The following is a 27,338-nucleotide window of genomic DNA, read 5'->3' as shown; positions in this document are numbered from 1 at the left end:
TACATACATGAACAAACAGATTTTCTGAGCCCTTGGTGGCTTTGGGTTCTGGATGCATAACCATTACCTTCATGTACCGTATCACAGGAAACAGCATCTTTTCCTTTTCCTAGGGGGTGATTGCTTATGTTGCTCTTGGCCTTGCCTGCACTGTGATATCAATTTCCCCACAATAATGATAGCCACGTTAATGTGGCAGAGGCGCTTCACTTTTGAAATGTGTCGTGCTGCCGTGCCTTTTAATGAGGAGTTAAACAGTAAAAATCTACTGTGATGGAAAACACCTGCAATGAAGTATTAAATCTCCATGGGGATTTGCTACAACAGGCTATACTCTGTGGCAGCCAAATAGACTTCAGCAGCTGCTAGAGAGTTGAGGGGGAGGGGGGCAGTTTGTAGCAGCAGAACATAGTATCAAACTGATGCCTTGGACTGGGCTAACTCTTTAAACCACATTTAAAATTGGAATTGCTGGGGAAGAAGTAAGTTTTGAAAGTGTTTGTTCTTTGTACTTTCAAAAAATGAAAAATAGTGACAAAAACCACAGCCTGATAAATTTGTTGGCAAATGACATCTAATGAATAGCAATTCATGGTAACAGTTCGTACAGATGGGTGATCCCTCCCCTGCATTCCCTCACCTTCCCGATGCAGTTATTACATGCTAGAAGTAAAGGGCTGCCATTCTCTGTAAAAAGGGTACCAGTAATTCTGCAGAACTTCAGCCTGTTGTAAATTAACATTGTAGTATGTTCATGATGTCGTAAGTTTTTATTTTGCTTGTTAATATACTTTTACCTTGTAATTTTAAAATATAAGTGAAATAATAAGTATTATATAATAAGTGATATAATAAGTAAAATATAAGTGAAAACACCTTGTTTTATTTCAGCAGCAACACAGGTGACAGTGGAAAGCTTTTGTACCTCTAAGAGAAGGGCATCTCAGCATGGGGTACCTTGGCCAGATTTCTGAAAAAAGTGGGGAATACTGGTGCTGACACCCATGTTTTCCCTCACAGTAAATAGTAATGGGCATAAATATCTCTGTTCTTAAGTAGTAAATTAAGTATAGGTGAATTTAAACCTAGGAGATTATGATCAATCAATATCCTCTTTTTAACCTCAAGGGAAACAGAAGAATGTCTGTTAAACTGCTTTCTTTTCACTTGAAGCCTGACAAATAATAAGAACAGAGATTGTTCTAACACATTAGAATGCAATCAGGAGATTTTTTTGCTTCAGACTCAAGCGACTTGGTGTTTAGAGAGCTTCTTTTGTCCATTTGGTTGTCAAAACAGTTTTTTCTCGGAGGAAAAAATTAGGCAGTTATGACTTTCTATGCAATTAGGAAAAAAAAAAGTAGTTCCATTCAAAACGAATATAAAGAACATAGGTTCTAAGCGTATTTTTCTGGACAGTGCACTCTGTTTGGCAGCAGAAGAGCTGAAAATCTCATTCCTTTGGAAGCTGGAGTACTAGCACAAAGTGCCTGACAGGCCGACGCTGGCAAGAGGAATACTGTACGCTTCCAAATTTGTTTCTATTTTGCTTATTTCTACAGAAATCAAGATAGGGCCAATTAAAAATAAATTGACTGATGTGATTGTGGGTTTTTTGGACTATGTTAGCGTGTGGTGATGTTACATATTGCAACTTGGAGGCTATGAGATTAGTAAAAGGCAATGTTTTCTAGGCATATTTTGTAATACTGAGGTTGTGTAAGCTTTAAAATTAAAATATTTTTCATATGTAGTTCTGCCTCCTTTTGTGGAAACAATTCCATTGTTCTGCATTTTGCAGTGGATACTTTCCTGCTAGAATTAAAAATGTAGTTTCCATTTTAGTTGGGCTTTTAAAAGCAAGATCATTTGAGCTGGAGTTCAAGCTTTATTCAGATTTTGAATTGATTCTTGAAACGGAATAACAAGAGTCCAGTGATAATGTAACATCTCATTTAGTGTCTGTTTTGGTGTAGCTGTGTTAAGTATGTAGCTGCAAAGCACACAGCTAGTACTTCAGAGAGTAGATATGAAGACTACATGATCAAGTCAACAGGATGAAACCAGAGTCTTAATGTCGTATCATAAAATTTGCATCATCTTAAGTATGGTCTGTAGTTTTCTTCTCCTCCATTTGTGCTAATAAAGGTTACTTTTTAGAGAGAGATTTGGACATAATGAGATGCAGAGTGCTGTTCATTCAAATGAGTTTCTTTGCCCTTTCAAGTCTGCAGTGAACTCATGACAGTCACTACTAGTATCTCTAGACAGAAGTGATGGGGTTGTTTTCCTTTGTTTGCTGTCAGTTTTCCCTTTGATAACCTGATCTTTGAGTGTACAATTTATATTAAAATGAGATTCTCTATTGAGGGTCAGTAATGCTGAATTGCATTTTTTTAAAGATTATATCGGATAATGAATATTTGTTCAGAATCAAAATGCTACAAGTAAGATGGAATTGTTTAAAGAGCTAAAAATACCCTAAGAAAATCTCCTGCCTTTTCACTTTGCCTTCCAAAGATTTTGATTTCATTTTTAAAAAACAGTCTCTTCAGCCTCTCGCTACCACACCATCATGGGGACTGTAGGCTGTCTTTAGCACTCAGTAGCTTGCCACATGTAGTGTAAAATTAAAGTCCTGTGTCTTTTGGGGCCTTATTAGGTTGGTAACAGGGACTGTGTAGAGTCCTCAAGGCTTACAGAGTCATGTCAGAGGAATATTACAGATAGAACTTGGCTTGAGCTGAACTTGTAAAAATTATTAGCCTGTAAAAGACTATATGTGTGTAAATAATATACAGCAGAGAGTGGATGAGCATATATGTTACCAAATGGAGCAGTCATCTTTTTTTTGCAGTTGTGGTATGTTGACTTGCTGTGTAGCTGTGAAGACTGTGTTTGAGCCATCGTGACTGGAATTTTTTTTCATGTTTACAAGTTTTCTTTGGAAAGAACTAAATGATTAGTAAAAGATTGGCAGCTTCTATTTAATTATTCATGGGATCCACAAGGGCCAAACTGTGCTTTGATCCCACTTAGATTAGCAAGCTGGGTCGACGGGGGGGAAAGAAAATGTGTTTATGATTGAAGGGTGGCTCCCTGCCTGCTGTAAATAACCCTTGCTTTTTGGAAAGGGAAAAAGTAAATGCCATGAAGAATTAAAGAGGAAAGCAAAAGAATTGCTTTAATAGAGGACAGCTGTTGGTCTGCATCTGGCATCACTGAGTCACTTTGATTCTAGACAAATTTGTGTGTGTATAGAAGCTCCTTGTTGGTCACACAGGAGTGACCTCTGAGCTCCCCTGGGATGGTTCTGTACAAAGTGTGGAGCGTGCGGGAGAAGGAAGGGAGAGAGAAATAAATTATTATAGGTCCTGTAGCCCCTGTCTGTCTTGCAGTGCACTCCCAGATGTCTCATTGAAAACTTTTAACTATTCCTAAGGGGGTGACTTTGGTAACATCTGTGTTGCTAGGTGAGCCACTTGAGATTGCATCCAAAATCACTTGGGGCTGGCTCCCTCCAATGCAGACTGCTTAGTGCTCAGTCCCAGATTTTTTTTCTGGGCTGCCTGGAGCCTCTCTAGTCTCAGGACATTAATGTAAGAGTTTGTGCAGTTTTTGTTTGTTTCAACTTGTCTGAGATAAGGTGAAGGCATCCAGGGACTCACCACAGTCATATGGTACCACCTCCAACTGAGGGGGCACCCTGTGCCTGGGGGTTACAGGAGAGCCTAGAGGTGGCAAGAGATTTGACTTGGGAGGTGGGAGGGACATGACACATACGACGACAGTGTAGGACAGGGGGAGTCAAATGGGGAGCAGTTTTCTTGCCTATAGACTCTTGGGAAGGGTCCTTGGTGTATGGTTTTACGCTTGGAAACACGGCTGGGATGTGGTTTTGATTGGATCTAGTTGACTTGGTTTGTTAGAGGCTGGAAGGGAACTAATACGTATGCAGTGTGTGGTTGAGGGCCCAAGAGTGAAATTGGGAGCCCAGCTGTTTGACAGAATGGGTGGATGTACCCCTTACACTCTCCACCACTTGCAGGTTGGTCATATGTATGTTTATCTAAAATACTAATCTTCTAGTGGTTTGGGAGGGTGCGTCCCTTCCTTTTTGGAGGGTTATCATTCGTTGATTTGGAGGATTTGTTGATGTCCGATGTAAACGCATTTACATCAAAGTATGTTTTTATGCCTTGTAAACAAGGAGAACAATGGTTGGTTTGTTAACTGAGAGGAGAGGAAAAGGCAGATTTCCACGTGAATGGAACAGCCCATCCCTGTTGTGTGAGCTGCTGTTGAGAATCATAATGAAATAGGAAACAGCCTGCATGGCTATCAAGGCCACTGCTTTTTCCTTCGCTCATTATTTACACTGCAAAGAAAATGAAATTGCTGTGGCAGGGGAGGAAAATATGCTGTCCCGAAACTTGGCAGGGCCAGAATTGCAGCTGTCTTAACTGTTCTCACCCCCTTCCCCTGTGGTAGTATGATCATGGGGAAATCATATCTGCCTTTGTCTGCTTTGCATACAGGTAGTGCTTCCAACATTTATTTTGGAGAAAAGATCCCTGCTGGAGATGTATGCAAATTTCATGGCCCATCCAGACCTGTTTTTGTCAATTGCAGCTGGAGCCACTCCCGAGGAAAGAATTATCTGCTTTGTGGAGTATTATCTAACAGCTTTTCATGAAGGCCGAAAGGGAGCAGTTGCCAAGAAGCCCTATAACCCTATAATTGGTGAAACGTTTCATTGCTCGTGGGATGTGCCTAAAGATAAAGTGAAAGCATTCAGAACTAATGGTGCCTCCACGGTTTCTAAGGACCCAACCAAGGAGTTTGGCCAGGAGCAGTCCACGTGCTACAAGCTGAGGTTTGTGGCTGAACAAGTATCCCACCATCCACCGGTATCTTGCTTTTACTGTGAGTGCAAAGAGAAGAAAATGTGTGTGAACGCTCACGTATGGACCAAAAGCAAGTTTATGGGCATGTCAATAGGTGTTTCTATGGTAGGTGAAGGTAAGAAATGTGCTTTTATTTTGTTTTTTTGAGATAATGTGGGTGCAACACAGACGACCAGATATTTTTCCGCTTGCTCTCCCTCTGACCTTTCATTTGAACCTTGTGGCTATTTGCTTTGGTGAAGTTTGGCATTAAAGCTGTAGGGTTCATAAAACTTGTTTCTATCCAGACAGAACACGAGACACACATTGCATGTATAAATGTGTGCTTATATTTATGTGAGTCTGTTAACATATGACTGTACTCCAGATGTAATTAAGTGGCAGTAGCAAATGGCTACTGACAGCCATATTCTGTAAGAACGTTTCTACTTGTCTTCCTCACTTTTAAAGTAATACGCAATTTGGTATGGGACAGTTTCACAACTGGAGCAAGGCAGTAGGAAAAACCATACTTTTACTTAAGCCTAACATACTTTTTTCATAGTTTGCGCAAAGAAAGAATCATGGTTTCTGTAGAGTTTACAATGTTAGTCTATTATCTTAAGCTTTATAGAAAGTCATGTAGCCGAGGAATAAATTGTGGTCTGCAAGATCATACATATTCAGAGCTTTGTGAGAAGTCATTGCTCAACATGGATTTAGAAATAGAAGGAATCGTAACAAATTCTTAGTGGATGATCTGAACTGATAAACACACCTGTGCGGGTGTTGTTACTGACTGCTAATGTATTGATTTAATGTTTCTAAGCAGTTTAGTCAGTCACTTTTGCCGTTTGAGGGTAATTTCCTGTGCATGGCTTTTAGAGTTTTGTCTTAACTAGTTTTTAGACTGTAGTCTCAGAAGTACCAGGACAACTTACAGTAAATGGTTCTTTTTGTCATTATTATGTTAAATACTATGATCTTAAAGGTAGTAAAAAGTAGAGTGGGAAATGTAGTGATTTGGTTTAGCTTTTTAATATAAACAAAACAATTATGGTGAAAACATACAGATATGTTCTGCAGTTTCTACCAGCTAGAACTGGAGAACAAACTTAAACGGAAAGGGCTACAGTAGCTTCTTTCCTGATGGGAATATATTCCCTTTTTTTAGAAGAGCCATGAAACTTCCTCGCTACTGGATTTGATATTATTGTGATAGTTAAAGTCTATAATAGCACGGCTGTTTCCTTCTTCCTATGATTTAGGTATTTTGCTTTCAATACAGACTTAAGGAAGTTGGGAAGGGAGTGTCAGAAGGGAAATTAGTCTTTCTGTCTGTCTCCTGACTGTGTTACTGCCAGCCTGAGTCACTGGCTTAACTTGCTGCATTTTTTTGGTACATAATTGTTTCTAGTACTCTTTTTCTCAGTGAAGGGAGCTATTTAATGGAAATAAAATTAAACACAAAGTCACTTATTATGTAGGAGTAGGGAAATTTCTTTTTCTTGCTGCTAGCACACACAGTTCCCTGGGATTGGGGGTGTCTACTGTGGGGATTATTTAAGACTTCGAAGTGTTGATGTGTCCCAGTTTTGAGAGAGAAAGGGTCTAGGAATTAAGTGCTTCCCTACCCCAAGGATTGTTTAATATGTGTTTGTAAGTTCTCCCCTATCCCCTTCTTTTCATGATCCTGGACGTATTCCAGGAGCAGAGGCAAGCTTTGGGAAACACTTGCAATGGTGAACTCTTACTGCAATGTTTGCTTCTGTCTTTATGGTGGGCATTTTGGGATGAAGTTTGGGTTTACCAATTTATAGTTCTCGTTCATCTTTTTTTGGTCATATAAGCAGTGCAGAGGCACGCAGCTTCATGGTGACAGCGTTTCTGGGAAGTGACGGAGAAGCTCCAGTGCAGCCCAAACGTTTCTGTGGCATATTGAGGACTGACAATAGGCAACAAGAAGCTGTACCACTGAAGCTTTTCTATCATCTGAAAACAGCCAGCCTAAACCAGGCAGCTTTGGTTTAAAACATTTGCCTTGCATTGCAGTTTCTTCACTCAAAACTACACTTGCTTCATTTTTTTTTTTAAATTTATTTTAGTCCCAGGAAAGACTTCCTAATTAAGTTGGTGTGTAGGTTTGTCCAGCTGTGCAAAAATTAGAATCTACTGCAGACATTTCTTTCTCATGTGCCGCGTTAAGTACAAATTCTGTACTAGATTGAGGTCAGTGTGAGTACTGGGGAATAGATGACTGAACCAAAGAAAGGAGCTGCTGGACTTAGTGTGGAAAAACTATGTATTTATATGTCTGGTAATGTAGAGCCTAATAATGTTAATATGAAAAATAAGTTGGAGAATTTCTTTGTATTTTAGGACATTTTATGCATTGCAGCATTTCAGATAGGATGAGTTAGTCTAGCAAAGAGTAGACTGAGGAGACGCTGTTAGATGGTATATGGAAGTACTTAAGCTGGGTAGAAACTAAAGTTAGCTGCAAGGAGAAGCTTTCTGACAACAAGGTTGGTTGCTAAGGTGGTAGAATCTTACTTTAAGTTGTTAAAATCAGATTATATGAGTTTCTCAGAAAAGATTGATGTATAACTGATCCTGCTTTTGATATGAGACAAAGTGACATCTCGTGAGTTGTAGAAATCTCTGGGTTTTCTTTGTTTATTTTTTTTGCTACTGTGCATTGGATGACCAAACTCATTGTGTTATTGATGGATTTTTTTGTCTTGTCCCTTCCTTCCTCCTTTTTTTTTTTCTCATTATGAGAATTCAGCCCTTTTTTTGGCTGTTACTGGAGTTACTTATACATGTGGGTGCCTTTGATTTTTTGTTAGATCAGTAAGGATTTTAGATTCTGCATGATGATGCTTGAAAGGCTGTTTCCTTGATATCTCTAACATACCTGTGTCCATTCTGAGACTTCATTTTAGTAATTCTAGTGTTGGTACAGTAGTTTAATTATACCGTGCATTCATTCAGTACTATCTGATGTACACAAGCAAAAAAATTCCTTTCCAAACAGAGCATTAGAGAGCTGCAATCAGTGTTTTGGATAATTCAGTGGTAGGGAGTGACCATCTTGTTCTAGATCAGATATTTATCAAAACAGTTTTGTTTGACCTGTAACTTTGTTGTGACCTTAGTGTTGAATACAAACGGCTGTGATATGTTTTGAAACTGTTCTCTACTGAGTAGTTTTGCGTGTCCTTCATACAATTCAGTGAAGCTTTTCTACTCCAGTTGGCTATTTACAGAAGTAAAGTAGTACTGAATTTTTGGACCTATATTATGTAAGGAATATGCTGGCAATGTTTCTGTGGTGCTTTTAAGCACATTTTTTTAACTTGTCACAATGTCTTTAGATGTGTAGAGCATGTTGCTTTTTATGCTTTGTTGTTAGAACCAGCAGTGAATATGCTGAAATAGGATGCCATGGAAGTAAAGAGGCTTCTATAGGAATTGAAAGAATTAAGGGATTTGAGGACAGTGTGGTCCTGTCATACAAAGGGTACAGCTCAGTACCTTAATTGTACAATTTCTAGTGTATGTTGCACCTCAAAGTGGCGAAGATTCCCCCCCCTCCCCCCCCCCGCTATGATTCTTGTTTGTTGATTCAAAGTAAGTAACAGTTGTAGAGATACAGAATGAGAAGGAAAGCACTGCTGGAAATCTGTGTGAGAAGCTGTTTTATATGCTATTGCTTCATCTGTGGTTATGAGGGGTCTAAATCTGGCTTGCTAATGAAATGTCTCAACTTTTTCTTCACTGTATAACAAAAACCCTATTCTTCAGAGTAGTCAGCATTGAGTTTCCTCATGAGAAAGCTACCCTGAATAGAAGAGAGGGTATTTTGCATAAAAGAATTCATGTTGCGTGCACAGTCCGTAATTCTGGTTAATGTTAATTATGTACTAATGAGAGAGTGAGGGAGGAGAAGAGGGTGTAATGAATAGGATCACATTAAGATTTAAATTAGCAAGGGATGGGAGAGTCAGTGTAAATATTTAATGTTTTTTATGTGGTCCAAAGAATCTTCAAACAGAAATTGGTTGTAGGATAAGGATGCTTTTAGTGGAAAAGGCCATGGGATAGCACAACTCAGTGTGGGCTGTGCGTGTTTGTTTTCTTTTCTTCGGTTTTGTTTCAAAGCAGGAAAATCCAGCAAAAAGTGTCACCTTTGATTCACAGGTTAATTTCACAAAGAGCATAAAGTACGTTTAAGTGTATTGTTCTGTATTATCAAGTGGCTCGTTAGGTCTTGTGTTTTCACTCCTGCTATTTCAGATGTTTTAAAAACTAGTGAGGTATAGGCTTCCAAAAATTATTTTTTAAACTGAAATCAACCTTGAAAAGATTTGATAGGTAGGGAAAAGGTCTGGTGCTTTTTCCACAGTAAATCTAAGTGAAAGTGATGAATGTGCTCCCTCTTCCCCGCTCCCTCTTCCCCGCTCCCTCTTCCCCGCTCCCTCTTCCCCGCTCCCTCTTCCCCGCTCCCTCTTCCCCGCTCCCTCTTCCCCGCTCCCTCTTCCCCGCTCCCTCTTCCCCGCTCCCTCTTCCCCGCTCCCTTTTCTTCCAATATATGTATGTGTTTATAAATGTACAGGTCTATAATATAATTTCTATTCCTGAGGCATTAGCAACTTTTTAGTTTACCAGTCCCAAAGATTAACTGCTCCATGCAACTAGAGCTATCTAAATATTTCCCTAGTAGTAATTTTTATATTAATGTTTTTTAGCCCAGTGGTTTCAGAACAGTTTCCATATGGCATGGCACTCATTACTTAATTTAGCAAATGACTCCAATCTTTGGAAAATGAGCAGTGCAGCGCAGCTCACTGGAACGTTTGTGAGATGATAAGAGCCTGGTTCAGGCATCTCATGTTTTTCTGTGTGAATCTGTGCAACTTGTTGATGGTGACTTGATCCCATGTGTGGGGTTCATCCTGTATGTAACTTACTCCTGTTGGTGCCATGTTAGGAATAATGCAGAGTAAAGACCTTGTGAAGTCAGGAAACTGCCCTAGGCCGTTTGTGTCCCACGTACCGTTTATTGTTTGGATTGATCTCCATACAATTGGTGGGAAGCATTAGATTTCACATGCCTCTTCTGCAACTTATTGATCCAGAGCCTCCTCTGGGTATTTCGTCAGTATGTGTTACTGAAAAATCAATTCACAAAGCTGCGGCATCAGTGAGGGACGTGTAATAGTCAACCAGGGAAAATCATATGCCATCAACAGCACTTCCTTTAATGCAGGCTGAGGAGTCATGGAAAGGAGTATGGCTGTGAATATGTTGCCATCGTCAAAAGCCAGGAGTATATGGTGTTGAGGACGTTTCAAGGGGGAATTTCAAAATGCTGCACTTGTTTATAAAAAATTCACCCTCCTCTGTGGGCTTTATTCTAATAAACTGCATTGCTAAATCCACTGTTCCTCCCAGAGTGCTGATCAGGTGCATTCTTCCATGCATAATAGTTGCTTATAAATACTTAAGATTTTTTTTTTAAAGGAAGTTGCAGTTTCTGAAAAAATTCTTTGATGTGCGAGGAGGAAATATTACTGAAAATGGGAGAATCTTCTGCAACTTTTCATGTATATTTTACTTATAGCCATTTTTAAACAAAAGAGGAATAATCCCTTACAGTGGAAAGCAGGGGAAGAAAAATAGCTGGTGTATTTTCCAGCAGATATTTTTATAGGTTAGTCACAAGGTAATGATTCTTATAAGCAGATGTTTAAAGTACACAAGACTTTTAAAAACAACTGTTAGATTTTTAGTTTTTCTGCCTTTAATTTCTCAAGATTTAAACTCGGCAGGGTAGGGCATGAATTCAGATGGTGGTAGCAGTTACAAATGTTGACTCTCTGTCATTTTGGCTTCCTCTTCCCTGAGAGAGCAAGGGTCTCAGTTCAGACATGGTGGTGCAGCTACAGTCTTCATGGCACTTCTGTTAAACAAGGTTTTGCAATGTGGACTCTGCGAATGACGGAATGCAAAGGTAACAGTCATGTTAATGCTAAAAGTCGGATCCAGTTGTGGGTATTTCAAAACCTCCCTTTATTCTGTTTTTAGATTATAATTATTGAGCTGGAGTCATATTTCAAGTGAGATAGCACTTAATTAAGAATGTATTTATTCAGGTGTTCAAGGAATTCAAAAAATATGCTACCAGGTGCTAAAAATACTGCCAAGAGAGCTGGGTTCAGCTTTTAATATCTAACCTGCTGTGCTGGTTAAATATTTACATTGAAGGTCACTGCTGTTATTTGCTGTTCACTTTTCAGTGTACGTGGCAGCGTTCATCAGAGCCTCCCACTCGAGTATGGAGGAAAAAAAGCTATCGATCCCATCAGAGAATCAAACAAAAGCAAACCTGTACTAACCCAGAAGGAAATTGTGTTTATTGGCAGTTTCCTCCCACATGGGGACATGCAGTGACGTTCGGAAGAGGGTAGCTGGGCCTGGGGAAGTAGAAGACTCAGGAGAAGCTCACATGAAGTTGTGATTTGTAAATACAGTGAGGATCTCTCTCAGCAGTGAGCACCACACCTGCCCTCCATACTGCTATTATCTTTGAAAAAAACCCACCCAAAACCAAACACGAAAACCTCACAACAACAAAACACCCAGACTGTCATGTTGGAAGCTGATGCTTTCGGACAGACTGTGCTTTTTGAGTGTGTGAGGATTGTGTCTGTGCTTAGACCATTAAGACTGGGGAAACGTGGCCTCATGGGTAGCACCATGGGTTGTTTCCTGCACCTGGTTGCTGCTACATGGCTGTGGCCTGTGACTGTTATAAAGAAGGTGGAGAATAAATGGGAAGAGGAGGAGAGGGAAAGCTGACAGACTTGCGTCTAAAACCTGTTGTAGTTCTCTGTGTGGAAGATGCCTCAGCTGCAGACTCTCAGGTTTCCTCTCTGCATTTGATCAGTACCCATTAGTTTTCTTTGACCCTGATATCATCATCTGGTTAAAAGGCTTCTTGATTGTCTTTATTAATGTTATTATAGCATCCATGTAATGAGTTTGCTAAGCAGAGTTGTTTTTCTGGGTAAAAGTTCTTCCTGGCTGTGTGTCCTGGGTGAGTTGGGTGGTTCAGCCTTCCCGCAGGGTGTTGAGCTGGGGTTTACCTCCTGCAGGTACAGAGCCGAGGAAGCCCCAGGCAAAATATGTGTGTGTTCCAGCTCTGCCCTGGCTGTTCCCTGCTGGTGAGGGTTCAGCACATGACACGAGGAACTTGTGACTTGATGAGGCAAATTGGTTAAAGGTCATTTTAAAACATGGCTTTTCTGTGTTTGTGCTTTTGCACTCTCAGGCTCATTTGTGTCAAACTTGCTGGAGTAGAAGTGCTGGCTGTGTTGTTGCTGGGAGGCTGAAGTTGCAGAAGTCCGGAGAACAACTGCATAAAGCTATTCTGTTTTGCAAAAGGTGTTTTCCTGTGGAACAGTTTCAGAAGTCAAAGTGACAAGTTGCAGGGATTCCTGTGCCTGTGTTTAGTTCTATTAATTGGAGCCAATATTTTAAGATGATGGTTCTGTTGGAACTCTGTGCTTGTAAATTTTGAATGGTTTTTATGACACTGTGTTTTTATACAGTGTTAAGGGCATATTTTAATGCTGGCAGTAGTAGTGCCTTGTTCCTATTTAGTCTTTTTTCATCATTATACATCAGATCACTTTACAAAGTTAGTGTCTTCATTCCCTTAAACAGACAAACCAATCAGTGCTGCTGTGTTTTTCCCCTGTCTGCCCCAGGGTGGAGGCAAATTGGCTCAAGCTCATCTTGTTCCTAAACAGATACTATTACTATGTCAAGATGAGCTTCCTTGATTTTTTTTTTTTTTTTTTTCCCCAAAAAATATTTCTGGTTTTAAGTGCTTCCTGTAATGGTTATTTTCAATCCCTGTTGTGAAAAATTATTTTTCAAAGCTGTAATTTTTGCCTTTAGGTGGTCATTAAATGGGACACAAGAGAGTTTAAAACTCTAAACAAAAATATATTGCAGATATCTGGCATGGTCTAATTCTGTGTGCAAGGTTTCAGGTGGTCTTTACCTGGTCCTATGTCCTGTTCTTTGTCATCCTGAAGACCGAACTACAGCTATGGTGGGGATAGAGCTGTACACTTAACCCCAGGGGAAGCTCAGATCTGATCAGACATGAAACTTTCTTTGTAGTTCCAAATAATCTTGAAAAATTTCTGCTGCTACATGTTGTTTTTAGGCACAACCCCATAATGGTGAGGGTGAAGGAACCTTTACAGAATGAAATAGGATTACCAGTAATTTTCTCTGCACTGATCTTGGTGATAGTAGAGCAGTGGCCCTGGTGGCCCCTCGCTGATTATGCAAGACTTTTGCAAAGGCTGTTTGGGAAACCAGGCATTTGAAAATGAAGGAGCAGACTTACAGGAAGTTTCCAGATGGCTTCCTTAAGCATGTTTCCTAGTTGCACGCAGACAGACCTAGAGAGCGCCTTTCACTCCCACTGACAAACGCCTCAATAAGAAATTAGCAGAGAGGACCTGCTTGTGTCTGATTAAATGGAGGACTGAGAAGCCCTTTGGCCATGCCCATGTTTTTTTCTGGAGAGAGATTGTGCTATGACACTTGAGTGAGCATCTGTATATTCAGTATGGCTTTTTGCAATCGAATCTTATTGTTTTCCAGCTTTAACATTTTATTGCTGGTAAATAACACAAAATAAGTCAGATTTTCTGATGAGCCATTTGGTACCATGGAGGACCCAGGGTGCACATTTAAATTGTGTGCTTTTGAATATGCTTGAAGACATTTGTTCCAGAGGGGAGACTTTTTTTCTTCACAGACAGTACTTACCTTCAAGGCAAATTGCACGTTGTGCTCTCTGTGGAAGTACATTTTGATGACAGTAACTGGTCAGTCATTGTCAGGTCTCATCAGTGACACTTTCACTTTCAACCTTCTTCCTACATAGGTGTTCTTTACTTGATGGAACATGAAGAAGAGTATGTTTTCACCCTGCCTAGTGCCTATGCACGCTCGATACTTACCATCCCATGGGTGGAGCTTGGAGGGAAGGTCAACATCAGTTGTGCCAGAACGGGCTATTCTGCTACGGTCACATTCCACACCAAGCCATTCTATGGAGGAAAGGTCCACAGGTACGCGAATTACTGTCTTATTTGTGTTTACCTGCTACTGGATTTCAATGGCAAGAATCTTGGGCATCTCTTTGGTGGTTCTGTTGGAGTATTTTATAGACAGATCTCTGAATTTCTTTCCCTATTAGTGTCTGAGATGACTTACAGCTTTGGAGCACAGTTTATTGTAGCTATATATATTTTATATCGTTTAACTGAATTGGATATATTTCTCTCATTAAACTAAAGTTAATGTATTCTTCCAGGCTCTGTTGCTTGTAAAAATTGCTGTAAGTGCAGGATCAGAAAAATGTGCGTAGAAGAGGCAGTATTTCTGCTGTACTAGCTGCTGCTTCTGTGTGAGTCTTGTAGGTGAACTGGTGTCCCAGGTGGAGCTCCTGTAAGGAGGAGAGAAGAATAAGTGTTGCTGCCATAGCAGTAGCTCCCTACTGAGGACTCCCACTTCGGCAGTGAAATTCCAGTGATGATGAAGATACTATTTATGTGTGTTTGGTTCCCCTTTATTAAGGGTGTGAAGAGGCACTGTGCAGGATAGCTTCCTGTCTTACTTCCATGCTCAAGTTGATGACCCAACCGTTAATGTACACAGGTTCCTTCCTTGTTCTGCTGCGGACTTACCCGATGTCCATGAGAAGGCTGTGCTTTTGCATGGTTACCTCCGTTTTATTTCACTTGGTCTAATTGTTCTTCTATATGTGTGTCAGCTGTTTCAATATTGTGTTCAGGCAAATATCAACATGGGCTGTTTTGACAGGGGGTTTTCTAAAAGGTATAGATCAATAATTGGTGTCATCAGGGTGAGTGAAAGTTGGGGAAGGTTGTGCTATATTGGTTTAATAGCTAGAAAACTTGATTGAGTTTACAGATTACTTGTTGTGGGTTGCTGAAGCACATGTGTGCATGGTCATCAAGACACACACACACACACACACACACACACACAAAAACCTTCTCCCTGCATTTTGGTTTTCCAATCCTACATATCTATTTTGGTTACTCTCGAACCAGTTGTTGGACCAATGAGGTAGCTTTAGTCATGGCCTCAGCAGCTGAGAGGTAAACTTGCAGAGCTAAAGATGATGATAAATGTACCTGATGTCTTTGACAGGTATCTATCAGCATTATGTTCAGGTGTGAAAATAACATGTATGGAAAATGTCACACAAATGTCAGGAGTTGTTTTTCAGGCTGGTGAGGTTCTGGGTTAGAGCTGGATATCAGAATTTTAAGTGGTGTACTTGAGGAGAGTGTCATCCAAAAGTCTTTAGAGCTTTCTTGGGTTGAGTCTTTTGGAGACAGTGTCACTACTTTTGCTTGAAAAATTACTACTTTCTAGATGTAGAAAGCTGCTTGTAGCCTTAGCTGTGTAGTGCTTTCATATGCTGATACTAAATGGTACTAGTTATTTCTGTGATCTTTTTTTCTTCCCCCTTGAATTAGGGTTACAGCCGAAGTGAAGCACAATCCCACTAACACCATTGTATGCAAGGCACAGGGAGAATGGAACGGTACGCTGGAATTTACTTACAGCAATGGAGAAACCAAAGTGATTGACACTAACAAACTGCCTGTTATCAGGAAAAAGATTAGGCCGATAGCAAAGCAAGGCCCGCTGGAATCAAGGTAAGGACAGAGGTGTTAGTGTTCTGCTTCTGAACCCTGGATGGGAACAGAACGAGGAAGCAAACTGCAGTTATAAATGGTGTGGTTCAAAAACTTCTCGCTTCCTATAGCGCGTTAATCTAGGCACAAATAGCTGAAACTGTGTGTTGGTTCTCTGGAACATAAATTTCATTGTAGTGACATGTACATCAGTTTTGTAGAGGGCAAAGATGCGTGTATGCGTTTTAATGAGCATTTGAAAATGGTAATGCAGCGTATTCACCTGCTTTTTTGAGTGATTGTAATATGGTAGTCAGATTAGTTTGTTGCAAGTAATGTTGCATCTTGTAATTTACACTAGAATTTTGTGGTTTACGTATTTTAGAATATGTATGTATAAAAATATGTAAAATGTGATGCAATGTGAGATATAAATACACATATACATGTGGTTTTAAGGCTCAGCACCCACATCACATGTTTAACTGACTAGGTACATCAGGAAAAAACTTGTTCTGTTATTCACGGTCAGTAACTGGTGATGCTTATCTTCAGAAAAATCAGTATTTTTATTGAATTTGGGAACATTTTATTGGATGATTTAAAAACATGAGTTAAACTTAATTTTATTATCTGTAAATATGTTGTGTTTATTGTGCAAAGATGTGTATTGAGTCATTGTGCAGGTTCAGATATCATTTTCCTACTTTCTAGACCTGCTTGCTTATCACAAACCCATTTTTCCCCCGTAGTTTTGGAACAGAAAAGTTGGAGTAAATAAGGAAAGTGGTAGCCCTGCACTATATTTATTGGATGTTTTGGATACTAGCAGGTAAATTACAACTATCCAGTGTTTCTGCAGGATATGCAGTTCATCAGATTGTCAACAGAAACTCATTTAAACACCCCTAGAAATACGTGGAAGCTGCTGTCAGTTTACTCTCAGTATTTTTCTGGGCAAAGTTTCTGCTAGGCTGATGTAGTGTGAGAAGGAATTGCATCCCAGCGTGGTCAGTCGCATGAAAAACAGCTTTGGTTATATGCTGATATAACCAATATATATTGCTAGCTGGGAACGTAGAGCACAGACCTAGAAGGGCTTGCTGATATCAGTGCATCATGTCCTCTGTTAGTAACCTGTTGGGAACAGCCAGTGTCCCCGTTTAATGTACTCTTGGCTAACATTCCCTTATAATTTAAAAATTTAACAGCAAATGAACACAGAATAAACACATGTCATTTGGGGGTGGATCATCAGGAAAGAATGTGAATAGGAAATAATAAAAATAAATCCGTCTGCTTCGAGAAAAAAGCTCAGGTTGCGAAGAATGAAGAGCCTGAACAAAAGCTATTGAGAAAGTTAACTTGCATGGCAAAACACTGGGAGTTGAGCAAATCTGACAGTCTGGTCCACAAATGCGATGAATGTCCTAGGAGAGCGATGGTTCGCAAGCTGTGTGACTTGCAGAAATGGCACGGGCAGAAGGTAGCATGGCATTGGCTGCCTCTCGCTGTCCCGTTGTCTAGCCAGGCACTCGGCTGCGGGAGAATTGTCTCACTCCGTTGCTTGTGCTCCTTCGTCACACAGGCGCCTTTGGCAACACGTCACCAATTCTCTGAAAGAAGGGAATATTGATGCAGCAACAGAACACAAGCACTGCCTTGAAGAGAGACAGCGAGCAGAGGAGAGGCAACGCGTGGCTCTTACAACGGCCTGGAAACCAAAATATTTTGCCAAAGAGGTACCTTCAGTGTCTTGTGTTAAAGACCCTATAGCATGTTTCTACATACAGGAGAATGCTGGGGCAGATGAATTTGTCTGTGGTTCTTACCATGGGCTAGTGTTGTTATTTACCACTGATTGTTTCCAATTCTGTTTTTGCCAGAGTCTGGCTCTTAAAGAAGGGCAATGGATTTTTCCATGTCTGTATTGTAAACTTGTTCATTTTCCTTCAGATTGATTTAGTTCAACCTGAACTTTTAGTACCTTATGTTAGGCACTTAAAGCTATGTTTTTTACCTTAAAATCCACACCTTAATTTGAAAATGCCGTGTACTCGCATCCCCCACTGATCTTGATCTCAGCATACTAAAGTAAACACCATTTAGGGATATTTGGCCAGTGTAAGTAAGCATAGACATCTTAAACACAGTCTTGGGTTCCATCTGCTTGAAATGAAACGGATTTTACAAAGTTTCTTTGCCCTTTCTTAGGGGGAAGTAAGACTGACTTGAGGGAATTGCTGTGTGACTGTGTTGTTACGTTAGCCAGTACATGCAGCTGTTTAAACCAGCAGTTCATCTGTTGTCTCTTCCCATTGCTTCTCTTCCTGCTTGAAATTTTTTCCCTCCTACCCAGATTACCTGTATGCTCATTAAGCACAGACTTTTCAGGTGACAGAGATGATGTCTTGTATTGATTTGTATTATTTTAGCTTTTATATGGACATACACAGATAGAGTGTGTATAAATCTTGTTTGTAAACTCTCCCTAATTTTCTTGCAGGGCGATGGTTGGCTATACTTGAATCCTCTCTGGAAGACCCATTGATGGGATAGAGCAGTTGCCTCATAACTTTACCTTAAAGGCATTCAAATGACACAGTATATAACTTCAAGATGTCACTGAATAGGTCCTGTTATCAGAAGATACAAATAAGAAGCTATATACTGTGAATGATGCATCTCAAAATAACCACAAGCTCAAGTTTATTCAGGAGCCATTTTGTGTGTATGGATACACAAACACACACGCACACATCCATATATACACCATATATACATGCAGTGTGTATGTGTTTGTGTGTGTATTATTCACACTACACGTAAACAAGTATAAACACTAACAGTGATTTAAAGACCTTTTCCTCTAAGTTTTAGGGCATAGAACTCCAGCTGGACTCAGCTGGGGTTTCCCGAGTTGTGTGCTTGCAGGATCAGGCCCTACGCTAGTATTTAAGAAAATACTTTTTTATTAATACTGGTTAAGGTTTTTCTATTTTTCACTTTTGCCAAAAATGTTTTGCACTTCAAGTGTGACGTGTCTCTTAATGGCAGTCATTCTGTCTAAACAGTCATTGAGTAACTCACTTCGACACAAGAATGATACACTGACAGCGCGCTCACTCGCTCTTCGGGATGCTGATTTAAGAGCATGTCTCCTGTCACTTACGAGTGTGAATTTTCTGCCACCTTATAAGAAGTAGCAATACCTTCTCAAGAACGTTGTTCGCACTAACCCCTTGCATCCTCACTTTTTTGTTTGTTGGTGCTTCCAGCTTTTGGGTAGATCTCTCTGGTCAGCAGTGACCAGCTGCTTGGGTAGTTTTGAGCTTGCTGTGTAACGTTCTCCGGCCGCTCATGCCAGTGCTTTTGGGTTACGTGTTCCTCTAAAGCCCTTCTGGCAGACGGAGCCGTGGTGTTCCAGCTCGCCCTTGCCGCAGGCTCGCAGCCCCACGTGAGAGGCATCGCAGGCGGTTGGGCCGTGCCCGAGGCACCCCTTTGCGGTTAAACCCCTGCTGCCGCGTTCCGGCTAGGAGGCCGGGCTGGGTCAGAGCCCTGTCCCCGCGGGCCGCTGTGCTGGGCGGGCGGGCGCCTTCCCCGCCGGCCAAGAGGTGCGTTCTGTGCACCGCTCTCGGAAACCGGACACGGCTCCTCCGCTCAGAGCCCTGAATTCCCTGTTGAGGCTCCAAGCAGTCCTGTCTCTTCACTACTTTTGCTTTTGACCCAGCTGATTGCTTCTGGATGAAATATTTGGATGAACAGAGATGATATAACTAGCCTTTTCAGATGAATGATTTTCTGACGTAAAAGTAACAATTTAGTAAATTATTACAGTGAGAGAATAACTTTGTTAATGAAACGGGATATAATTTGTTTTGTGAAGTAAAAAAAAAAAGTAAACAGTCCTGTAGCTCAGTCTTTGTAAGGTAACCACTGACATACTAGAAGTGGATTCTAAAAGCATGTTAAGGCTTCGTTGCTTTTGGTTTTTTTTTTTTTTTTTTTCATTGAAAGTGAAGATGTTTTTGAGAGAAGTGGCAACTAAAAGCAAATGTAGAATGTGCTGACTTCAACTCAGTGCCCCGTAAAGAAACCACTGTATTTCTAACCTATGTAGCATGGATGCCTACCTTTCTGTAGTACTGATTAATTTTATGCCTTTTGTCTGCTTTCTTAATACAAGAACTTTAGGCTTTATAGGTATTACACAGATATATTTAGGTCAGAGCGCAGCTTATCTCTGTTCTTGTGCTTCCTGCATTTTATTTTTTTGGTAGATGTTAAAATCTCTTCAGCAACTCAAAAGTCTAAAGGGAGGAGTGTGCAGAGGGAAACATGCCAGTAGTTGTTCACTTGGAGGTGGTATTGCAGCTCCCTATTTAATGAAGGTGTGACTCCTTTTTCCTCTTAAATGCTATTTTGTCTGCTTGTGTGTCCTTATTTTGCACATTGGAAAGATTCATGTTATAATTTAAATCCTATTTTTTAAAAAATAAGTGGACTGTATGAGCTTGGTTTTGTAACTGACACCTTTTTTTTTTTTTTAAAAGGAAAAAAAAATCTTATTTTTTAGGAATAGTTGGTGTTTTCTGTAACAAAACCAAAATGATGCTGTCATGGTAATCTCTGAACTACTACCAAGTATCATCAGGAAAACGTGTGCTTTATCACCTGAAAGAATTAACTTTATAACGGATCTGCTTTTGTTCTAGAGGTTAGTCTGACAAGTAACTAGAAGTATTCAGTTTGTAATATAATCACAAAGAACAATCAAAAATGCAAAATTAAATATGTGGAACATCTTCTCAGAACTTCAACTTTCACACACCAAAGAACAAGCCACACACTCACTAAGAATAGCCATTGAAAACCTCTGTGTCAGGCATGCAGGCCTGCGCTCCTGGAAGAGTAGACCTCTTTCAGCTTTGATGGTATGACTGTCGGGGCTACAGCGATGCCGTAGCTGTTCTTTTAAGATTTTTTGAATAATTTTATGCTTGTAATTTATTGAAGATTTTTTTCTGTCTGCATGGTTGGTTGTTTCTGCATGCCAAGACCATTCCACTTGTGCTCCTGTTAATGTTTTGTTTTGTTCTGATGCTGTGAAGAATCCCAATGCCATTACCACTGTTTCTTTTCCAAAGTAACTTCGGAGAGGCAAACAAAAATAGTCCTTTCTGAAAAGATCCCATCAGCGAGAGATTCCAGAACAAGATTCACAAGTGTCATTTTACTTTTCTGATAGTTATATGTTCAGTATATTTTACAGGACTGAAAAGTAAATATTCATAAGCCTTATTCTGTAGGTTGTTCTGATAGCTGTCTTGGACTTGCAAGTAAATACTTTCCTTTTCCAGTAGCCAATGTACACTCTGGATTGTAATGTAAAAACCTCCATGTACTTTTTTTTTTTGTGTGTGCATACCTGTAGAAAGCCTATGCAACCTTTTTCTTTCTTAAATTAGAAATGTTCAGAAAGAAAATTTATACCTTTATCATTTAAAAGATGCTCTGGCAGTCTCTTCTGATTTGCCTTCCTTTCATAATTTGTGAATTTAAAAGAACAATGCTCATGAATAAAAGACTTGTTTCATTTAGAAGTGGGATGCCCTTTCTCTTTCCACTGAAGCATTAGTTGAGTGGTGTCAGTTACTCCGCTGTCCAGGAGCGGTGTGTGACGCCCAGGGCACCCGTGAGCCGCCTGCATGGTTCTGACAGAAGTGACTTGTCAGCTGAGTCCTGGCTGCGGGTGGGGTTTTTCTGCCGTGTTGATGCTGCCAGAGTCCCTACAGGTAAGTGTGTGTTTACATTGGACAGCACCACACTGGAAAAACAAGGCTGGGCAGCACAGCAACTTCAGGAAGGGCTGGAGAACACAGGCCTGATTTTGACAAACAAAAAGGAAAGAGGTTAAGGTGTTCCCTTGTTTCTGAAAATTGTATTTCATTTAAACTTTGTCACTAACAGATTCTTAATTAGATACCTCTTAAAATACAACTCTAAGTTACTGCAGCATTGGACACTTGCATGGGGAGGAAAAATGTGCTTAGAGGCTTTGTGGGTCCCTGTCAACATTTATCAAGTGTTAAATAACACAGTTATGGTCTGTTTTAAACATTCATCCACAGTGTTGGGAAATGCCAGAACACCTTGTTTTTATGCAAAACAGAAAACAACGCTGGTTGTAAATAGGACAGGAAACATGACCCAGACCTGTTTCTTGCCTTTTGGTGCACTGCTTCAAGGCCACATCTCAAAGCAGTTTATACATTTGGTTTAAAGACATTATTGAATTTTAGTCATAGCTAAATATGATTTATTGTCAGTTTTTACTCATAGTGGGCTTGACATGTATAGAGGGCAGAGTCAAAACATTTAACTGGTTTTTCAGGAGTAGATCTATTGAGGTATTTAACCAATGACTTTTTTTCCTCCCTCCCCAAGTCAAAGTATTTTTCTGGGATTACTGATAGTACTGTCTGCCCTTGCAGCCTTCCACAGTGCTGATTATCTCATACAGAACTTAGGCAACAGTGGCTTCTAGGCACTTGCAGTTTTAGTTCCTTAGCAACTGAAGACCAGAGCTGGGCTTTAAGGTGTTGTTTGTTTTTTTTTTTTTTTTTTTTTTTTTGTTTTGTTTGTTTTGTTTGTTTGTTTGTTTGTTTTTTAAACTTCAGATTTTACTTTTTTGGGGCAGATATGCTTCAAAATCTTCAAAATTTTCCCTAGTAGAGCAACAGAAGGAGGACTGCAGCCAAGGAAATAAACTAATATGAAAGGTGTATTTGATAATGATGTGGGATGTTAACATTCTTTGCTGGCAGAAGCATCGTTTCGCACTCAGAGAAAAGAGATGTAAGTTAGTTTAGCTAAGTAATTCTAGGATGCAGGTGGAGAATCAGGTAACCCACCTAGCAAGCAGATTTCCTGTAGAACCAAGGAGGGTGATACCATGCCTGCCAGTTCCTAGAAACAACAAACTTACAATGTGGCTGCCTTAATGACCCCAACTTTTCATTTTAAATGCAGAAAATTTGCAGAAGCCTTGAAGTCAAGTTAGATTTAAGAATGCTCAGGTAAGTGGTAGGCAACTTCAGGCCCAGGCTGGCTAAGATTCCTGGAGTTAGCTTATTTTTCTTTCACATAGCTTTAAAAATGCTGTAAAACTTGACAGGATTCACTTATTTCTGCTCTACTAAAGAGAACATTGTCAGCTAAGATGGAAAACAATCTGACAGAGCTGTGAAGATATCTAAAGATGAGAGGGCAGCCTGGTTTCCTTTTTTGAAACAAGGCTGAGTTACTGCCAAACCACAGACTGACCAGCAACTGTACTTCCAAGTGTTAGATGGCTTCTTTCTTACTGCTGGTGAGGGGCAAGGATGCAGCTTTGCTTGGAGAAAGCAGGGTATCGGAAGTCAGGCGTCACAGAGTCACCCCTTCGGCTTGTGGGCAAGCACCTGTAACAGCTTGAGCTTCTCCAGATGCCAGAAGGATTCACTGCAAGAAGCGTGTGTGTTTGGGAAAGATGGCTGCTGTTCTCTGAAAATATTACAGCCACCTTTTTCATCACTGCTAGCAGAGGCCCTGCCTTTGGTGGATGTGAAATAGCTGCTGTAGCTTCCTTGCAGCAACTTCATGAGGTCAGCAGACCTGCGTTCTGGAGTTCGAATGACTTGACTTAATGTGGTAATTTATCACTAGGGCTATAAGCAACAAGTTAACCACAACAAAACTGACACAACACCTTTAACACAAAACTTGAATTAACTTTATTTTCCCCTACAGTCAACAACTGGTCTGCATTGAGCTTTAAAGCAACAAAATAAAATGAAATCTCCAAACGACAGGGGGCCAGAAATCCAGATTTAATTACCTTTGTGAAAATGTTGCAGCTGTAGTATTGGTCTGTATAAACCATCAAGTCAAAAATGAGTTCATAAATCAAAAAATATTCTACACCTTGGGAAAGAAGTCAGCAGTAACATTCTCACAGAACACTGTAAATTTACATTTTCTTCATGAAAGGTACATACTATTCTGCATTTACATCAAAGTATTGATGCAAGTTTTGTTTCTATAAAAAGGTACAACCTGTGGCAGGAAAACAAACTGCAAAACCCTTTCATTTTAATTAAAGAAAATTTTCAAGTCTGTATAAAGTTTTCCTATAGCTGGAAAGTGAACATGTTCAGTCTCCATTTATACTTTAGTGCATTTAATCTGACAGTTTTCACCACGTGTTGTTTTTTTTCTTTTAAAAAAAACTCCACAGTATAAAAGACAGACAAAGCAAATAGCTCTACAGCAGGAATTTCTTCAGTTGATGTAAGCACTCTAAATAAAAACGCAGAGAAACACATTTCCAGAAAAACTTTTACCCTCATGAGAAAGGCAGTGAGGCAGGAAGAGGTCTGCAAATCCTCTACTCCAATAGCCACAGAAAAGGGGTTTTGTATACCTGTCAACCTTTTTTTTTTGTCCCCCATTAAACAGGCTATACTTGTTTTACCAATGTAAACATTTACCTAAAGTAGTTTAATTTCTGTTTTGAAGCACCGGCCACTACCTGGTGCTCAGTTGTATGTTACTGTAGCATTCATTACTGTCGTTTCAGATTTTGCAGGATACAAATTTAGCCCTTGTATCTACGGTGTGCGAGATTTGCCTTGTCTACCTTGTGAAATGACGGCGTAAGGCAGCAACACTGCAATCCATGTTAAACAAAAGCAGCTTGTCTGACCTAAATTACCATCCAATTAATCTGTCCTGTCCTCTCTTGTGAAAACTGCAGCTTTGCTTCTCTCCAGATCAAAACCAGCCTGCAGCAAGAATAAAAGGACACTGAAAGAAACCATTGAAAAATAATCATGGGAGTAACTTATTTTGAAATTTAGTTTCAGAGAGCTCTGCTTCCTCTTAACTGTTGAAAACAAGTCATTGTTAGATTTCACCATTCCAGTTTGCATGCTGCTGCTATTCAGCTGAACAGTGTTTTCCAAAAAAGATTGACAAGTATGCATGTGCCAAGGACCAAATTACAGGGTTCTTTGGTGCAGTCAGTCCAAATTCGCAACAGATTTGAAGGATAATATGTACCAATAAAAAACTGCTGCTAGACTTTGATAGCAGCTCTGTCTTGCTTCACATTACAAATCTAAAACAGCTGTTCTCAATAAGCCAATATTTTTAATCAGACATTGCCTGAAAATTTTGTACAATAATCTGGACCAATGATGGTTCTGTACCCTCATGTTGCTGTGAAACATGACTTGAGCTAAAGGCAAAGACTGGTTATCTCAAGGACAACTGCTTCGTATTAGCAATCAGAACAGTGTATTTAAACTGTCTTCCTGTTGGGTCTCTTGCCTTTCTTTAAAATTAGTTTATTCTTAATGTAGCCACGCTTCCTTTTGGAGGTCTAAAAAGAAAAACAGAATAAAATGTATTAGTTAATGATTTAGTTGTGACCGCGGTTTAAGGATGTGTATTTCAATGCTTGATCTTTAGATTGATTTTGAAGAGCTTAAATGGTAGACCCTCAACTAGGTATTATCCAGTTATTTTTGAAGTTTGGATTGTTAACTCATGCTCGATATTTGCTTTTGCACAAGATGTACTTTTGCAAGCCCCATCTACCAGATCAGTAGAATTGTTTTCAAAGCTTGTGCTGAGGCAGAATTAACCTACACAATAAAGCTCTAATATGCCCGAGGAGCACAAGTGGTGTATAGTGTTAGTTTTGTTCGAAAGTACCTTCTTGTGTCTTTTGCACTATTTGATTCTCTTACGAGTCAGCAAGATAACAGAGAGAAGTATTTGCTCAATGCAGCATTTTTCAAAATTAAGAGAAAAACTGAATAATCACATTTTAATCTTTAGTCTGTAGGCTAGTTAGCACCTTCTGCTCAGGTGTCTTTATCAGCATATTTTAGAATTTTTTTTTAAGGTAGTAACAGGGAGAAGCATTAATATTAGTCTCGAGTAATACTAACTTCAGAGTTGTATAAATGTGACAGGTAGAACTGTACATTCAACAACAAATTGCCTGCTACAACAAACTGGACAGTAGACAGCTCCCACACTTGCTGCACTTTGCTGTGCTTACCAGCAGCCTCTATTATGTCAATTAAATAGAAAACTTTTCTCTTTTTAGTAATAACAACAACAATACTATTAAAATGATTTAGATACAAACAATAAGATTCCTAACATGGCAGAGTGATGGGAGACGGACTGAATTTCCAGTGTGGAATCAATTGCAAACCTGTGGCTACTAAGGAGCCCTCGGAATGCATTTAAAGAACTCGCCCCATGGTCATTGCTGGTTTCTTAATGGGAAGTAGAGCCCCTTTGTACTGCAAGAGCTGGTGATGGATTAGAATTTGCATCAACTTTTACCCTGTCTTTAGATAGAGAACTGACACATCCCCAGATTAAGTGGGGTCAGTGCAGCTGTCATTAATAAATACAGCCTTGCTTGTCACTTAAGAACAAAAGTTACACTGCAAGTATATGATAGGCACAGGAAATTCCAGTAATTACCCTTCAAGGTAAGTCTAGCTTCAGTGGCCACTTCCAAATACCTTACATTGAGACTTCCATCACATCACAAAAATAAGCATCTTGACCCTCTAACGTTCTTAACTTGTATTTCCATGACAGTGTAAGTTTGCTGCCTATACTTAATTCAGTTTGTTACACATTGTTTCTGACAGGATTCTGGAATTCCTTTTGCAAGATATATTTGAATATATAGCAAGCAGATGCTGTGAAGGAGAGGGCTGCTAAGAGGCTCCCCAAGTCCCCTGGTAACACATCTCTGAATAGGCTGAAGTAGCGCACCACAGCTAATGCTCTTAAAACCATGAAGATGACTTCAAACAGTAAGCAGCCAGACACTAAAGTTCCGTCAACAAAAGTTTCATATTTAATTTATTTCATACAAAATTGCCATTTTTAAACTTCTAGGCATCACTACTTTCAAACAAAGTCAGAAAGCAACTTCCACATTATTTACTTAGTGAGCCATAGTTACTGAAACATGAATTGATGTATTTCAGAGATTATACTTCCAGTTATATGAAGACTTAAGAGTTGTAACAGCCAGTGACACACTCTATTTCCAGTTAGCATTCTGCCTAAAAAAAAATCTAGCCTTGTGTCTTCACATGCTTTTAAGTTAAGCAGACAGTAAATTAACAATTATTACCAGCAGGCAGGTCTGATATTGGACACTAACATGAACAGTATCCATAACATTCTGGCTAGTGGAAATACATAATTCACCAGCTATGTGATTCACTTAAAAATAAACTGCCAGCTCCTGACCCCTTTCAGTTACTTCACTGGGAACCCACCTTCTTTGACAAATACTTCTGTTTCGGTACAATGTTGGTTACTCTAGGTTTATGATCCAACGTCTCTCTGTTGTCTAGTTGTTTCACCTTGTATATTCTAACAAGCCAGTGCTCTGAGGTAAAGGCTTCCTCCAGATGTTTAAATTTAATGTCTTTGTTGCCTATCTCAGCATTGCGTGTACGATCGAATCCTGGGGGTGTCCGAAAATCCAGCTATAAAAATTAAAGTTGCACATTAGTTGGAGATAAAACCCAGACCACCTGTCACTGCAAACTGTGGCATTTCACACCCCAAGGCAAGGCTTTCAGCTGGTCTAGTCAAAGGA

General features: G+C 39.8%; 2 protein-coding genes across 4 annotated transcripts in view; one reads left to right on the top strand and one right to left on the bottom strand.

Annotated features, from left to right (window-relative positions):
• The window catches only part of OSBPL10 (oxysterol binding protein like 10), a 120,176-nt gene extending 98,920 nt beyond the window's left edge, over positions 1–21,256 (top strand). For both annotated transcript variants that reach the window (XM_074900582.1, XM_074900583.1), the window contains 5 exons: positions 4,539–5,022; positions 13,861–14,047; positions 15,488–15,670; positions 17,238–17,391; positions 18,156–21,256. In XM_074900582.1, coding sequence (XP_074756683.1) covers positions 4,539–5,022; positions 13,861–14,047; positions 15,488–15,670; positions 17,238–17,391; positions 18,156–18,200 — 1,053 coding nt within the window. In that variant the 3' untranslated portion in view covers positions 18,201–21,256. The remainder of the gene's footprint in view (positions 1–4,538; positions 5,023–13,860; positions 14,048–15,487; positions 15,671–17,237; positions 17,392–18,155) is intronic.
• Positions 21,257–23,400: 2,144 nt separating this feature from the next.
• The window catches only part of STT3B (STT3 oligosaccharyltransferase complex catalytic subunit B), a 52,905-nt gene continuing 48,967 nt past the window's right edge, over positions 23,401–27,338 (bottom strand). For both annotated transcript variants that reach the window (XM_074900580.1, XM_074900581.1), the window contains 2 exons: positions 27,013–27,225; positions 23,401–25,073 (listed from right to left, as the gene is read on the bottom strand). In XM_074900580.1, coding sequence (XP_074756681.1) covers positions 24,993–25,073; positions 27,013–27,225 — 294 coding nt within the window. In that variant the 3' untranslated portion in view covers positions 23,401–24,992. The remainder of the gene's footprint in view (positions 25,074–27,012; positions 27,226–27,338) is intronic.

Source organism: Athene noctua, chromosome 2 (genome assembly GCF_965140245.1).
Source record: "Athene noctua chromosome 2, bAthNoc1.hap1.1, whole genome shotgun sequence".
NCBI lineage: Eukaryota > Metazoa > Chordata > Aves > Strigiformes > Strigidae > Athene > Athene noctua.
The sequence above is the reverse complement of the archived record's forward strand: the minus strand, read 5'-3'. Positions and strand labels throughout refer to the sequence as shown.